Genomic DNA, 16,454 nt, shown 5'->3' with positions numbered 1-16,454 from the left:
GGTGCCCCGGGTGTCATTAAGGGAGAGGCAGGTGCCTGGAGCATCGCTGGAGTGCCGGGAGGGTCACTGAGGGGAAAAGTGGGTGCCCCGAGTGCCACTGAGGGAGAGGCAGGTGCCTGGAGTGTCACTGGGGTGCCAGGAGGGTCGCTGAGGGGGAAAGTGGGTGCCCCGAGTTCCACTGAGGGGGAATTGGGTGCCCTGAGTGCCACTGAGGGAGAGGCAGGTGCCTGGAGTGTCTCTGGGATGCCAGGAGGGTCACTGAGGGGGAAAGTGGGTGCCCCGGGTGTCATTAAGGGAGAGGCAGGTGCCTGGAGCGTCGCTGGGGTGCCGGGAGGGTCACTGAGGGGGAAGGTGGTCACTGAGGGGGAAGGTGGTCACTAAGGGGGAAGGCGGTCACTAAGGGGGAAGGCGGTCACTGAGGGGGAAGGCGGTCACTCAGAGGCCATGGGGCTGCCCTGAGGGACACGGGGAGGGACGGGGATGTGCCGCTGCCGCGTAGCTTTTTCCGTGCCGCAAGGGGGCGCCTGCCGCCTGTCCCCTCAGCGCCCTCAGATCCCTCAGCGCCCTCAGATCCCTCAGCGCCGCGGTCCGTGAGGCGGGCGCCGGCGAAAGACGCTCCGAGCAGCTCGAAAAAAGGTATCGCAGTGGTCCTGGGGCAGACTGGGGGCTCTTGCAGATGGAGGGAATGTTGAGCAGCGGTGTCAGAAGGCAGCAGGGTGTTTCGGTGGAGTTACCGAGGGAGAAGCTTAGGTAGTTCAGACGGGACACATCTCCGAGGGGAAAGCTGAGGGAACTTTGAAGTGAGAGCCAGGGGATTTTCGAGGTAAAATCTGTCAGGGAGAGAATAAAGATTCTGTATGGAAGAGCTGAGTTACTCTGTAGGTGACATTTTGGGGATAAAATCTGAGATAATCTATAGGGGACAGAATGGGCATTTTGGGGGCATAATCGGAGGTAAATTTTGAGGGACAGAATGAAACTCTTGGAGGGAAAAGATGAATTACTCCTTAGGGAATATTTTGGGCATAAATCTGAGATAATCTATAGTGTACAGAATTAATATTATGGGGTGAAATCTGAGGTAAATTGTGAGGTACAGGAGGAACATCTTGGAAGGATGTTAGCACGGGTGAGCATGTCTTTTTGCCCTGCTCCTTTAGGCTTTTTGCCCATCTTGTTAAGAGAAGTGTGGTGGTCTTGTCTCTCAACCTGTTTTTGTTTTTTACAGCATTTTTACTGGGGAGAAAACATCTGGATTTCAGCATCCACAAAATCTTTCTTTTTATCTCCCCAGGAACAGCAGCTACGAGTTCCATTTTAGCTGTTCCTCCATCTTCTTTTCCATCAATAAAATGCTTTTTCAGTCTCTGTTTTACAATTTTTCATACACCATTTTTCTTCTCTCATGCTTTTACAACTGTCTTGTGTTTAACATTTTCCCCTGCAGCTGCCGATTGTGATGTCAGAGGTGTCTGTCCATCCTTGGTGCTCCTAAATGCAGTTGTGTTACCATGTTCTGGTGTCCAGGTAGGTGCCACTGCCCTGCTACAGCTGACATCTTATGGCAGATCTCCATGAATTGTTTGAAAAGGAGAGTGAGTTGTAATCAGGTGCTGGCTGGCAGGATCCCAAACCCCTTAGGCATAAATGTTACACCGGGTGCTGTGTAGCTTCTGCTTTGGAACATGCTCAAGCTCCCTCATCCAAAGGGAGAAATTTCTTCCATTAAACACAGACAGGAGGTGTTTGCTCTTTGCAGCGGAGACTTTAACATTTAAGAGAGATTTATTAAGCATGTGTTGCCTTTATTTGTTTATTCCTGGGGTTGGTACAGGGCACCAGCTGTGAATTCCTCAGCACCAGGAGAGTAAAACCTGGTTTTGCTCATGTCTGTGGTGCTTCTTGGCCAAACTTAAAGCGTTTTCCAAGCGGCAGGGCCTCTGCTTGCTGAGTTTTAGGTACTGTAGATAATAAATAATAAAGAGATAAGTAATTGATAAAAATAATAGATAATAAATTATTAATGATAATGGATAATAAGTAATAGCTCAGAGAGATGAGCACTCACCAGCACAGTTCTTTGTGTGCCTGGGTAAATTCTCACTGCTACAATCCTGATGTTTTTCCCCTTTCATTTCTAATTGTTTTCTAACATTGGGCTTCTCCTTTCTAAAGCTCAGTGCTTCTTTATAACAGTGCTGTCTATATCCACAGTCTTTCCTACACTAATATTTCAAATCAGAGCATTGGCCTGTACTAAAAAAAATAAAAAAGAAAGTAATTTCTTCAGGGTGTGTTTTTCTGTGGCAAGACTGCTCCCCAGTGATGTGAAGAGACCCACTTGCTGTCCCTGAAGGAGACAGTAGAAGGGATGGGAGACTTGGGCTTCCAGCTCTGCTGTGAGAGCCCAGACACTTGTGCGTTCTCCAGGGTTCTCCAGCCTAAGCAGGAGCAGACAACAAATAGGTATTGAGCTGCCTGGGAAGCACTTGAAAATCCCCCTCTGCTCCAAACAGTTTGTCCTTATGGACTGGGAGGAATCCCTGAGTGACCGTGCACAGCAGAAGAGGCTGATGTGGCTGGAGGGCTGCCGGTGTTTGGGGTGAGATGCCGAGAAGGGAAGCAGCAGGGCTGGCCGAGTGCCTGGAGGAGCCACAGCCCGGCAGATAGGCAGGGCTGCCTCCTCCTCTTCCAGGCACTCGGCTGTGGGCAGGAGGGCTGCTCACAGAGCAGGGGAAGCCCTTTCTCCCTCAGCCCTGCACATGTGCCATTGTCCCTGCTAACAATGGGGAGAGGAGGGAGCGCTGGAGCTGATGACACAAACCCCAGGGCAGGAGCAGCTGGTGGCTGCTCAAGGGAAGCTCTGTGTGTGCAGCCACAGCCCCTGCCCTGCCAGCACTGCCCAGGTCCCAGACAGGGTTCCTGACAGCCTCAGGGTTGGACTGAGACCTGTGCAGTGCCAGAAAGGGGAAAAACTGCCTTTGTTTATCATGGAATCATGGAATATCCTGAGTTGGGAGGGGTCATTGAGTCCACACAGCACAGCCCCAACAATCCCGCCCTGTGCCTGAGAGCGTTGTCCAAACGTTCCTGGAGCTCTGGCAGCCTTGGGGCTGTGACCATTCCCTGGGGAGCCTGGGCAGTGCCCCACCACCCTCTTTTCCTAATATCCAACCTAAATCTCTCCTGGCACAGCTCCAGCCATTCCTTCAGGTCCTGTCCCCGGTCATCAAACAGCAGAGATTGGTGCTGCCCCTCAGGAGGAAATTGTAGACTGTATTTAACTGTAGACTGTGTTTAACCTGCCTCTCTCCAGACTCTGGGGCTTCCCAGCTGGCTCAGAGCATAGGGAGACCCTGCAGGCAGCTGCTTCCTGTAGTTCCTCTCTGGTGCTATCCCTAGGAACCTGTGTGGTGAGAGTTAACCAGCCCGGCCTAATGGTTCCTTCATAAATAAAGAATCTTGTTAAACACTTTCTATTACTTAAGGTCCAGCAGATGGGAAGAGAATAATCAAGGAAGCTATTTCCACTTTCTGTAACTTGCATTAGTCATCTCTCCTGAGACAGAGGGGAAAGCTTGGCTGGGGATGGGCAGCAGAAACTGGGCTGTGCTCCACACCTCTCTCTGTCCAGCACCTCCTGGGAGGTCCCCAGCAGCTTCTCCTTTCCAACATGAGTAAATGTCCCTAAAACAAAGGGGCTTAAGGTTTATCTGGGAATCAGTTCCCTCTCAGGGTTTCCGATGCTGCACAACCTGTATCAGCCCCCACAGGTACTCCCCATTTTAAAGGGAATGGAGGTGGTGGTGTCACAGGTGTTCGGCAGGTGGAGGAGGGGAGTTTCACCATCTGAAGTGGCAAATTTCCCAATTCCAACTCTGCCCATGTTCACTCCCATTGAAAGAGCCTGTGGGATATGGCACCTTGCAAAGAGCTTGGAATACAGGCCCTGTGGCCACTGACCCTGCAGGTAAGAGACAAGTCTGCAAACTGAACCAGGAGTTACCTGCCAAACCTGCCCGGCTTAGCTGGCAGAGATGCCTCTCCTGCCCCCAGGGACAAGTCTCCCTCTCAGCTCAGCAGAGATCAGGTTTGCAGGGCATGATGCAGAAAGCAGCTCTCCCAAAAAAAACCCAGCCCCTGCCAAGAAGTAACAGGATGTGATGGGAGGCAGTGAGGAGGAGGCTGGAGCAGGCAGCCAAGCACCCTTCCCACTCAGTCTGGGGAGCAGATGGAGCAAACTAAGAGTTCTCTACCTCAGTCAACCTCCTCTTCCAGGCTGAGCTGGCTCCTCGTGTCCTGGCTGGCTCCCACAAGGATTCCCAAGACTCTTGCAAAGAGATTTTAGTAGCCTTGGGCTGGAGGCAGACAGAGATAGTCACCCACTCCTCCAGATGGATATCGGGCTGCAAGGAGAATGGCTCTGCTCTGCTTGGGCAGGAGAGCTGCACTGCTGGGCTCTTGTCTGGTGGATCCCAGTAGGCTGGGAAGGCAGCAGTGCAGGCGAAGCAGGGATTACTGTGGAGGATCCTACGCTGTAGTGAATGCTCACTGCTGGCAGCCTCCCAGAGAAGCCCCCTCGACAGCATTCCCACTTTGGGCCACTCGTGTGACTGAATGTGAGCACACAGCCGGGGGCTACAAGGCAGCGACAGGATAACAGTGTGCAGCAAACAGGGAGGAACAGGGGGAAGGGAGGGATGTTCCTGCTGGCAGCCGTGTCATTGCAGGGTTGGAGCTGATTGCTCACAGGCACTCCCTAGCCATGATCACTATTAGACAGAGATCTTCAGTCTCTGGGGCTTCTCTTTATGCAGGACACAGGCACAAAGCAGAGGCACTTGGTAGCTCAGGCTATCAAGGCTGGGGCTCTGTGCCAGCCATCTCCTTTGCAAGGCTGACATGACCCCAGGCCAGTGCTGCAGCAGGAGTCCTGCCTGCCTGTGTTCCCTGGCTCTGTGCTGCCTGCAGGAAGCAGGGTAGCACAGTCTCCTCCACCCCTGCTCTGTGCAGCACCACCACAAAGCCCAGGGGTTTCATATCTGGGCCATGCTACATTTAGCATCTGTGGGGCCTCGCTGGGCTCCCGAGGGCCATTCCATACCTCCAATCAAGGGCACAGCTCTTCTGCAGCCTCCCTTCCTTGTCCCTCAAAGATGGGGTGAGAAGGGCCTGGGTTTGGCTTAGTGTAGTGAGGAGTAAACCCTTTGCAGCCCTCCTGTGTCTGGGGCAGGGCCTGGGCTGTGAGGCAAGCAAGTCACTCCTAGGGCTGTGATCTCTGCAGATCCACCACTGATTCCCAGATGCCCTCCCTTACTCCTCCATGCTGTAACTCCCCAGCTCTAATGGCCTTGGAGAGGGTGTCAGGGGTCTCTCCACAGCACTGCTGCCCCCAGGTCCTGTTGTCCATGTCCTCACATCTCTCCCCAGCAATTGGCAGTGTGGGAGCAAATGGTTGCTGTGACAGCATTGTTTTGAGCAGGACCCAGGGTGTGCTGCTGTGCTGTGATTCATGAGAAGGAGGGAAAGGGAGAGACTCTCCAATTCCTGTGTTTGGGATAGGCTGAGGGCAGGGCAGATATGTTCCTCTTGGGAAGGATGTGCATCCACCTTTCTTCTAGAAGGGTGTCTCCTGCAGCAGGATGTCCTTGGGCAAGGCCAGGTTTTAATTGCTGCAGCATCACCAGACACCCGAGTCATGGTGCCCCTCAGAGCTTCTGCTCCCAGCCTGCCTCCTGCAGCTACTGAGCTACTGGGAGCAGTGAATCTCCCCCCTGGGGGCTCCCCACATGCCCTGGCTTTCTCTCCAGAGAGGATCCAGGGGCAGCTTGGCTGATCTGAGCTCCCAGGGGAGCTGTCTGTGCCCTGCCTCTTGCCTGCTGGTTGGTCTGTCCTGCCGCATCCACTGGCTCCTGCTGGTGTCTGCACTGCTGTGCTGCACTGTGCCTGTTTGGCTGCCTCCTTGTCCCTCTTGCTGTCTGTCTCCCTGACTGACACCTGCCACGGCAAACACTGCCTGCCCCCCTCTCCATTGGTCTGTCATTATTAGGTTTTCTCCTCCCCACTGGCCGCTATCCGGAAGCCTCTGCATTAGGTGTGACTTGGGTGCTTTTCTCTGGTTTGTGGATAGCAGCCAGGCTGCAATCTGCAGCAAAAGGACTATCCAGAGGGAAAACCTCTGCAAGGAGCCTCCTGCAAATACCTAGGCAGGACAGTGGCTGCCAGCACTGCCCAGAAACTGCACACTCACACCTGCCTCCTCAGCACCACAGCCAGAGACTGAGAGGAAGCCCAAATCTCTCGCAGTGGGACTTGGGCCGCTGCATCCCTCTAAAAGCCAGTCCTTGGAGCTTGAATTCCCTGGTTCCCTGTGGGATATCTGGGAGTGAGGCTGGGGATGTGAAGGAGACGCAGCTTGTGGAGATGTGAGGCTAAATGTGAAAAGGACGTGTGTGTGTGTGTGTGTGTGGTTACATGTACTGCCCCACATCACAGCTGTGTTTGGACATAGACCTTGTGCTCGCAATTTTTCCACCCTGACAGCATTGCAGCATGCCTCGTGTCTGTCTCTTTGCCTTGCATCCATCTGCTCCCAGTCTCGGTATCTTTCCCTGTTGTTTTGCCATGCCTCTCATCCCATCCATAGCCAGCCCTGCCAGCCTGAGCTGTCCTGGGCCAGCAGTGTGGTGTGTCATTGTGCTGCCACAGTGCCTTCAATACCCCCAGCCACCTTAGGGGGCTGTCCCCATTTGGGCCACCACACCTGCAGCCCATGCAGCAGCCTGAGCCAAGCTTTTGTAGAATTAGCAAAACCCCCTGCACAGCCAGCTTGCAAAACCTCAGCAATCAAATGTCACCTGGGATCAGGTTCTGCTGGAGCAGAACATGACTTTTATATCAACTTTCCCAGTGTCAGCCCTTTTAGCAGAGCCCAGCCAGGGCTGTGGGAGAAGGTGAGGGCAGGGCAGGCCATCCTGTGTGTCTCTGTGCCTTCCTGGGATACCTCTGGACCCAAACTCCCAGGGAAAAAAGCTTCTGCCCTCCTCTCCTGTCATGACCTTGCCAAAGAGCAGGGAGGAGGTCTTGTCCCAGACTTCTTTCTGGATCCAAAGACATTTTGCCTGTGCAGAAGCAGCTCTGCTTATCCCCTTCCCAAACATGCTGATGGGAGCCTGTGGGGAGCAAAACCTTGGTGTGTCCTCACTCTCACCAGACCTGGGCCTAAAACTGAAGGTCTGTATCCAGTGACATCACAGACAGAGCCTGTAGATGTGACACATTAGGCCACGGCTTAGTGGTGGATTTGGCAGTGCTGGGTTAGCAGTTGGACTCATTGGTCTCAAAGGCCTTTCCCAGCTTAAATGATTGTGTGATTCTTTAATTCAGCTGTGTGTCCTGCCATTCCCACAATGGTTTCCCACACGAAGGAGAGCTGTGTCACACAGGCCTGTGGTGACTTGGTGCAGGGTGGCCTCTCTGGGCACCTGAGCTGAACTGATTTGGGGGCAGAGGATGATACCTGCCCCCTCCTCAGCAAAGCCCACGCCAGGCTCCTTTTCCCCTTCCCAACCCATCCTCCTTTCCCAGCAAAACACCTCCCACGCTACCGGGGAGGATGAGGGTTGGCAGCTCTTCCGCAAAATGATGTTCCCATGGCAATGGGGATGTGTCGCCCTTCCTGGGGAACATAAGGGGGGCGAGTGGGACCTTCCGCACCAGTGCGCACCCCTTGTCCGGGGCGGGGGCGTCCGAGTCCCGCAGAGGCAGGGCCCCCCCCGCACCGCCCCCCGCCGCAGGGCCGGGGGCCGAGCCTCAGTGACGCCTCCCGGTCCCCATTCGCTGGGTCCGCCCGCCCAGCCCTACCCAGACTGCGGGAGCGCCGCGCCCACAGCCCGCCGGGCAGCCCCGGACAGCGCCGGCAGCCCCGCAGGCAGCGGGCAGCACCGGACAGCGCCCGCAGGTAGGCACCGACCGCCCGCAGCGCCCCGCGCCCTGCCGGGCCGGGAGCAGCCGCCGGGCTCGGGGCACAGCGCGGGGCTGCGGGCGCGGGGAGGGTCCGCAGCCGCCGGGCGCGGCCGTGGCACCGGGAGCATCTCGCCGCTCGCCCGGGGGATGCTCGGCCGGACGGAACGCGCTGGCGGAGGGGACGGGCTCAGCTTCTCGCCCCGCTGCCGATGCCCCCCACCCCCGGCTCGGGACTGCGGCATTCCCGGTGGGCGCGCCCGCGCGCACGCCCGCACCGCAGCCGCGCTCCCGCTCCGCGCTGCTGCAGGGGGGGAGCCCACCCCGAGCCCTGCTGCCCCTCTCGAGGGTCGCCCGATCGTCTTCCCTGCGCACCGCGTCCCCGTGCACCCTCTTTGCTGGCAGCCACCCCCTGGCACAGCCGGCTCCCTGGGGCTCTGGGGTTCTCTCAGCTCACCAGCCTGGCTCTGCAGTCCCCGTCCCCATCCCCGCAGCTCGTTTGTCACCCTGAGCCTGTCACGCTGGTAGGCACAGGGGGTAGGTACTGCCGTGGTGTGACCCCGAGCAAGTGGGGAGCACGCCGGGAACTTTGCCTTGTGAGAGCTGGAGCCCCTCGAATGCTGCCGTCCTCCTGAGCCCTGTCCCTACGCCAAACCCCTGGGATCATGCAGGAGTGAGAGTCACCTGGCTTGCTCTGCTCCCAGCACCGCTGTCAGGAGGAGAAGAGGGGTCCAAGGGCTATCAACCCAGAGCCTAGAAAATCTGAGTGATTGGGCACATAGATGGGAGGAAGACCCCCTCTCTGGGAGCTTCTTTGCACTGGTTTTCTGGAGGAAAGCCAGGCTATGACCTAGATAGTGTCCCAGGACACTCAAAGAGGAGCAGGCTGGTGCTGGGAAATGACAAAGCAAGGGACACGGGGGACAGTTTCTAGGAATCCAGAGGTTCAGGCATTTGCCCCATTTGCAACCTCTTGGTTGTCAAGATTAAACAGAAGGGAATTTTTCTTCCTGGCCAACGATTCCCCAGAAGGGAATTTTTCTTCCTGGATAAAGAGATTTTTCAGAGCTTCAGGGTGAGCAAATGGGTTTGGTATTTCCTCCTAGAATGTTATATGAAAGACCCAAAATTTGCTAAATAGAAAAATGCAGCTGGCTGTGGTACAGGCAATTCCTAGCTCTTCCCTGGATGCTTTGCCAAGCTCAGAGGGAGCAAACTGAGGGTCTGTTGTCCCCTCTGCCAACCCAGAGTCACGAAGGGGTGGTTTATCAGCTCCCCCTCTTGGACCTGGCCCCACATGGCCAGCCTGGAGGGCTGACTGCAGGGTGCTCGGTGTGTCCTTCAGCCTGGCGGCTGCCTCACTGCTGCTCCCCCACCCTGTCCCTCCATTCCGCATGTCTGTGGCTGGATTCCCCATGCGGCTGCTTGGCCAGGCTGCAAACCTTTAATTGATTCCTTGTGGCTGCATTGGGCTGCCTGGAATCAGCAGTCCTGGTGTTTGGATGGCACATCACGGGTCCCTTGCCCACACACAGCCTGGAGAGAGACAGGCACCGGGCAGGGACCCAGAAAGTGGATGCTGCCACCCAAACCCCTTCCTCCCTGTGGCCAGGCAGGCTGAGCTCAGCTCTTGGAGGCTTCGTGCCATCCTTCGGTCATCTTGGCTCCCTGTCCAGCTGCTGTGTCCCTCTTCCTCACTGCTCTTGGCCCCTTTCCCTCACTGCATCGCAGTGACTCATCCTTGCTGAGCTCACCCGCTGGAGCTGCGGGAGGACTGGCAGGACGGGCGCCTGCCAGCCCCGAGAGAGAATCCCTCACCTGGCAGCCCCCTCTCTGTGAGCCACAGATCTCTGGTCAAGGTGTGCAGGCACTGTGGTGCAGCCTGATTTCACCTGTCTGCACCTTGGCTGGCCATGGGGCAGAATGGGGAGGAGGCAGCGCACGCAGGCCTTGCTGCGGGTCTGGCCGTGCTCATTTAATGTCTGCTGGGGGGATCTGGACGAGGAAAACAAAGTGTGGATGGGGCATTGCCTGGAGATGTGGAAAGATGATGCTGGGCAGACACACAGTGCCTGACTCCCCAGCTGGTTGCAGTGCCAGCTGGGCTCTGTGCAGTGAATCAGATGCCATGGTGAGGAGGAGCAGGCTCTAGAGCATCGTTTGTGCAAGAAGGGCAGCCTGCATCACCGAGTGCCCACATCCATGGGGCAATGGCCTGGCTATGTGCCTCTCTCTCCCCCTGCCCAGGTTCCCCTCTCAGAGACAGCCCCCACCGGCACCTCAGCGACAAGATGAATCCTACCGTGGGCATCGCTGTCATCCTGACAGGTACATCCCTCCCTGCTCCCTGCTTGGCCCAGAGCAGCCTGGAGGCTGCATGGGCACCCCCAGAGCTCTCTGTTCCCTGTCCAACCCTTCCTGCCTCTCCCAGTGCTCCAGGCCGCCCACTGCCAGATGATCAAGGACCTGAGTGCCTGCCTGCTGGGCCAGAACCTGCGCGTGGACTGTCGCTATGAGAACAAAACCGACAACCCCCTGACCTACGAGTTCAGCATCACCAAGGACAACAGGAAGCACGTCATCCACAGCACCATCAGCGTCTCTGAGAACATCTACCGGAACCGAGCCAACGTCACCATGCACAAGAACCTGGTGTGCCTCCACCTGCAGAGCTTCACCACCAGTGATGAGGGCATCTACATGTGCGAGCTGAAGGCCACCAACGACTACACCGGCAACCAGATGAGGAACATCACTGTTATCAAAGGTGAGACAGGCAGTGGCACCTGGCCTCAGCCAGCTCCTTGGCTTGGCAGGGCCAGCAGAGAACACCACAACTCCCTGTGGTGTCCCCAGAGCTTCCCTGAGCTCCATAAATGTGTCCCCACCCTTACATGCCCTTCATGCTTCATCCCACAGATGGGCTCACTCTGCCCCATCTCACACTGCTTTTCCTGCCTCTCTTGGGTCCCACCTGAGGCACATTGCCTCAATATCCTCCCATAGAGAGGACAGTGGGGATCCTCCACACCTACATTGCACAGGAGCAGTCCTCCAGGTGCAGAGCCCTTTGTCTCACCTGGTGCCCATCCCCTTGTCACCTCAGTCAGGCACAGGCAGGGTTATGCTTCTCAGTGTCCCTGTGACCCCAAAGTTTGCTGCTACATGGTGGGAGGGAAACAGTCAAGGGGCCAGGATGGGACTTGCTGCATTTCTGTGACAGAGCAAAGGCAAGAAGCTGGGTTCCAGCACCATTAGAACACCCAGCCTGAGCCCCGTTCCCAAGGGATTTCATGGCCTCTCTTCTCTCCCTCCCCATTCCTTCTCCTCACAGACAAACTGGAGAAATGCGCCGGCTTCAGCCTCTTGATCCAGAACACCTCGTGGCTCCTGCTGCTGCTCCTTTCCCTGCCTCTCCTGCAAGCCGTGGACTTCGTGTCCCTGTGAAAGGCGAAACACACACACACAGCGCTCGCACACGCACGCACGCACACACCGAGCACCCCAGCCACCCCGCCTTCCTCGCAGCCCCTGGAAAGAGAAGCTGAAGCGTCTGGAAGCCGTGAAACCTCTGTGTTATCTCTATTTAGCCGTGTATCTAACGCTAACCACCGTCCCGTGCCGAGGCCACCATCCCACGCACACGCGCCCCGCTCCGAAGCATGGTGGCTCTGCTAGGCAGCGTTGCTTCTCCCATCGCGCCTCCCCGCTCCGTAGGCTGGCTGGTTTGCTTGTGCTGGGAGCACTGGAGGCCTCAGCCTCGCTTGTCCCATCCCTTTAACTCTTGGGGTTTGCCTGTTCTCAACTGGGGAAAGACAGCTGGATTGGCAGGTAAGAGAGAGGGGTGACGGGAGAGCGTGCGGAGGATGCCCGTGGTGGGTGCTGTGCCCACAGCCCCTGGAGGTGACAGGGTTCCTAGTGTCCCCACCTGCCCTGCCTGCCAGCCAGGTGACCAATGCCTCACCCGGCTGCTCTCACCCTGAGCTGCCACAGCTGGGAGAGGGCACAAAATGACTCCTGTCTCAGTGAATAGCAGAGCCATGGGATGCTGCTGGGCCTGGCAGGAGGGGAGGAGAGAGGGGAGCAGGTCCAGGAGCCACCATGAACTGAGCCCCCCCTGCCTCCTTAGGGCTCCTCTGGGGCCCTGGGAATGGGGTCAGTACAAAAGTGCTCTGGCAACAAGTTTTTCCTAATCTGTTTCTTACAGCTGAGTGGGAAGTGAGGCCTCCTCGACACCATCTGGTACCTTTGGGCTGCCTGAGCCAGAGACACCCCTCGCTCTCCCCGGGGAGCAGCCCTTAGCTGTGACGAGAGAATTGCTGCCAGCACCAGTGGAGGCAAGCAGAGCCTCTCTGAGCTAGCCACAGCCCCACTGCCCTCCCCAGGGGCCCCTGAGCTGCACCCAGGCTGGCTGGTGGGGAGGGGGCTCCCCTCTGGGAGTGTGACCCCAGGGTCTCTGCAGGGACTCCTCTGCACCGGCATCTTGTCCTCATAAGGGAACATCTGGGGACCCCAGTCCTTCCTCATGAAGAGGCAGAGCAGTCTTCCTGGAATCCCACTGTGCTCCTGGGAGGAGCCCGTGTGCCCCCTCCCTTCTCCCTCCTCCCTTTCAGCATTTCCCTGTCTCCCTTTAAGAGCAGAAAAGGACCTAAGGGCAGCCCACAACCTCGGTAAGGCCAGGCTGGTGCCAGGGGTTGACGAGAGCAGGGACAGGGATGGCCAGCACAGCTCAGATCCACCAGCCCAGGGCTGCCCCGAGGCCCACGGGACCCCGAGGAGCCTCGCCAAGGGGAGGGCACGGGGAAGGGAAGAGGCAGGCAGGAGCATCCAGGTCTATGGGGTGAGCCCCAGCTGTGCTACCCGTGCAGCCTGGGCTGTGCCACCACAGCTTAGAGCAATACACAGCAGCTGCTCCCCACTCCTTGCTCTTCTCCAGAGCTGCTTCCTTCCCCCGTGCCCGTCCCCTGCCCATCCCTGCCTGCTTGCTTGCTGTCTAGTGCTGCTGAGGTCGTGCCCAGCTGAGGCCTGGCTGTGCCCAGCTCCCTGGGCGTGCTGGTGAGCGCCGGGGCAGGCACCGAGCCCAGCGGCAGAGCACGGACGCAGCTCAAGTCTCATTTTTTTGTGAACATTTGTAGTTGTTTCCACAGCTTGTCGTCAAAGAAATTCTGTTAAGGGAAAAGAAAAAAAATGGAAAAAAAAGAACCCTATGAAAAGCAACAACAAAAAAAAACACCTTATCATCCAGGAGTGTTCCTCTGTCTGCACAATAAAACCCTACCTAGGTTGTGTGTTGGAGCCACAGGTGCCCGTGTGTGCGGCAGTGGGGGCAGGGGCTGTGTGGGGCTGGGCTCCAGGACCCTGCTGAGTGGTACAGCCCCCCAGGCCTCCAGCACCCCAATGCTTGCGGGAGAGAAGCAGGCAGGGGGGAAAGACTTGACTTTCCTGGGCAGGGCAACCCCCTCCTGCTCACCCGGAGCATGGCCCCCGTGCCCAGACCCTTTGTCCCCTATCCCTGTCCCTAAACCCCTGGCTCCATCCCAGAGGCCACCTAGTGCCCATGGTGGTGGCAGGGAGGCAAAGCAGGGGACCCCAAGTCTGGTCCTGGCCCATCCATCCTCTGGGGAGGGGTGGAAGTGGCCTTGGGGGTGGGGCTGGGTGTGCATGTGTGTCCCAAAGCTCCTGTGCCCGTCACACCAGAGTCCCGCCGGAGCCCGTGTGCCCACACGCTGCCTGGAGGGCTGCCAAGGGCTCCGGTGTCCTCTGGAGCAGCCACACGCTGCCCTGCCCAGGGTCAAGATGCCACCCTGGCACCAGGAACCACCGGCAGGACCCTGCCACCACCCCCTAACACCATTGGTGACCCTGCGCCACCTCCCAGAGTGACGCCCCGACGCGTCCCTCCCTGTTTAAGGGCTGGAGCCAGGCGGGAGGGAGATGCCACCCTAATTACATCCCTCCCCATTATCCTCGGCAGGTGCTCGCTGAGTCACGGCCGTGCAGGTGCCGTACCCTGGGCGGGTCAGGCGTCCCGGAGCGCTGCCCCGGTGTCCCCACGAGGGGTGGCCACGCCACGCCAGCTGCCCCGTGCCCACCTCTGCTGAAGGTTTAGGGGGCTTTTCTCCCTACAGCTCGCCCCAAGGGGGGCAAACCCCAGTCCAACTCCTCCCCTCACCCTCGTGCTCTACTCCAGGCCTTGCTGGCAGCCACGGCCACCCCCTTTTTGTGCCTCCCTGCCCCCCACACCAAGTTGTGTCCCCCCCGCTCCCTCCCTTAACCCTCCCTCTATCCCTTCCCTCCTGGACCTCCATCTCCCTCCCTAAATCTCTCCCTTCCTCACGCTTACCTTCAGTCATCCCTCTCCATTCCCGCTGCCCCCGCAGCCTCCCCTCCCGGCACCCCCTTGCCGCGGGCCACCAGCCCCCCCGGTTCACGTCCCCTTTAAGCCTCCCCAGGCTGGAATGCGAGAGGAGCATTTCAGCGCCCTGTGAGGTCAGATAAAGACACTATATTTATCTGGCGGTAACCTGAGCCCTGAATTTCTGCGGTGGTGTTTTTACGTGGCCCCACAGCCCTCGGGCTCGGCCGCCTCCGGCCACTGCGCTGCCTCCCAGGGCGGAGGGGCTGAGACCGGGGTGTCCTGTCCCCTGCAAAGGGCTCAGCTGCTGCCCATCTCCACATCGCCCATCGCCGGTGCCAGGGGGAAGCTCCCCAAGGAGGCAGGATCAGCCCCGAGGGCATCACCAAATGCCTGGCTGGTCGCCCCTCGCCGTGCCCTGAGCAGCCGTCGGCCACCCGCGGCACATGCAGGTGAGTGCAGGGGGTGCCGTGGGGACACCGCCCCGGGGAGGGGGACACGGAGACAGAGAAAACTGCCCCCCTCTTCCTTCAGCTGGATAAAACCAGGGGGAGAGGTTTCTCTCCAGGGAGCGGGTTCAGAGTTCACACACAAAATCCCGGCTTTGAGCCACCTTTCCCGGCACCTGCCTTGTCCCCCGGCGTGGGCAGAGCCGCCTGCCCGGGGGTTCCCTTCTTTTTTGCCACCCACAGACCTCAAAGCAGTAACTCATGCCCTGGGTTTTACGTCAGGGCCCCCCGTGGGTTTGGGGTTTTGCTGCCTGGGGGGTGGCCCCGGAGCAGTGAGCAGCAGGTTCTGCAGCAGGGTGGGGATGTGGCAGCAGCGCGGAGCGAGGCCAGGGCGATGACTCCTGGCCATGTGGTGTGAGCTTGGAGGGTTCTCAGGCCCAGGGCTGGCAGGGGAAGGGCCCTGGCCAGGCTGGTCCGGGCTGGATGAGTCACCTTGGGCAGGGCCTGTCACTTTGGGGAGTGGGAGTGGTGGGGGCAGCGCTGGAGCCGGGCTGTGACAGAGGCACTGGGGTCCCCATCTGTTGACAAGGATGACTCCTGTCCCTTACAGGCAGCAAACATTTTGTGGCACATTCCCCCCAGGGCTGCTCGTGGTCACCCTTCCTAGAGGGAAATGGATACCTGGAGGAATTCTGTGCCTTGTTCCCCTTGGGGAATTGGCAGGAGGCTGTCCCACCCCGCTGGCACTCTCAGCTGGACACAGAGCCCCTCAGCCCCAAACCATTTGTACTCTGGAGCGTGCAAAGTGCCTCACACAGGGTCCCCTCTCTGCATCCACCACTGCGGAGTGCTGGGAGCTCCCACGTAACCTCCAGGCTGGGACATTGTGTCTCAGGGGACAGGGGACACAGCTCCGAGCCTGCGTAAGCGAGAAGCGGCTGTGCTGTGACACCTTGGATGGAGCCAGCGCTATGTAAGCTGAGCTGAGCCTGCTCTGGGGCTCCGTGGCCACCGAGGGGGACAGCTGCCACCGGGCACGGGCAGGACAGAGGGGACACCTGCCACTGGGCACGGGCAGAACAGCAGCTGGGGACAGAGCAGGGGCTCTGCTTCTCTGCCTCCGGGGTGAAGGTTTTGTCTCCTTGCTTTGAGCTGAGCTTCCCATCGGGAAAGCTGCTGGAGCTGGAAGCCAGGGCAGGACTCTCCAGCACCCTGAGCAGCCCCACGGTGTCCCACTCCCATGTCCTGGCGCTGCTCCTGCCTGGCCACATGACTGCAGACCGGACATTCCTGTGCCTCAGCTTCCCCTGACACCCCGGGAGGATGATGAGGGTGCAGGAGGCCTGACTCAGCCGTGCCGGCCCCAGGGCTTTGCCAGGCAGCAGGAAAGCTCAGCACAATGACGGGCAGGGAGGGGCCAGGCAGCCCAGGAAGCGCTGGGAGGAACCGGGGTTTTCTCACACCCCCTCAGCTCCTCTGGCTCCTGGCACGCTCCGCTCTCCCGCCGCCCTGGGGTCCGCTTGGATGTGACATGGGGACTTGGAAGCACAGGCAAGCCTGGCAGATGTGACACTCCTCCATGGTAAGGCCTCTCTTCCCAAGAAATGGGGTAGCTCGTGTGTGTGGGGCCAGTGCCCGCTCCCGACCCTGCATCCCTTCATCGGCTCCTCCGCATCCCCAGGGCAGGT

General features: G+C 58.6%; 1 protein-coding gene across 3 annotated transcripts; it reads left to right on the top strand.

Moving 5' to 3' along the window:
- The first annotated feature begins 576 nt into the window (after positions 1-576).
- THY1 (Thy-1 cell surface antigen) lies at positions 577-12,489 on the top strand. Of its 3 annotated transcripts, XM_068994860.1 has the most exons (5): positions 577-636; positions 1,448-1,527; positions 10,210-10,290; positions 10,394-10,729; positions 11,297-12,489. In XM_068994860.1, exons 2-5 carry the CDS (start codon positions 1,512-1,514, stop codon positions 11,407-11,409), a joined length of 546 nt encoding a protein of 181 aa, XP_068850961.1. In that variant the 5' UTR covers positions 577-636; positions 1,448-1,511; the 3' UTR covers positions 11,410-12,489. The 3 variants fall into 3 exon arrangements, with proteins under 3 accessions (XP_068850961.1, XP_068850962.1, XP_068850964.1); XM_068994861.1 differs by lacking the exon at positions 577-636 and having other exon boundaries at positions 841-1,527; XM_068994863.1 differs by lacking the exons at positions 577-636; positions 1,448-1,527 and adding an exon at positions 7,883-7,960.
- Positions 12,490-16,454: the final 3,965 nt, after the last annotated feature.

The sequence above is a fragment of the Aphelocoma coerulescens genome, chromosome 24 (genome assembly GCF_041296385.1).
Source record: "Aphelocoma coerulescens isolate FSJ_1873_10779 chromosome 24, UR_Acoe_1.0, whole genome shotgun sequence".
Taxonomy (NCBI): domain Eukaryota; kingdom Metazoa; phylum Chordata; class Aves; order Passeriformes; family Corvidae; genus Aphelocoma; species Aphelocoma coerulescens.
Note: the sequence above shows the minus strand (reverse complement) of the source record. Positions and strands in the feature narration are given on the sequence as shown.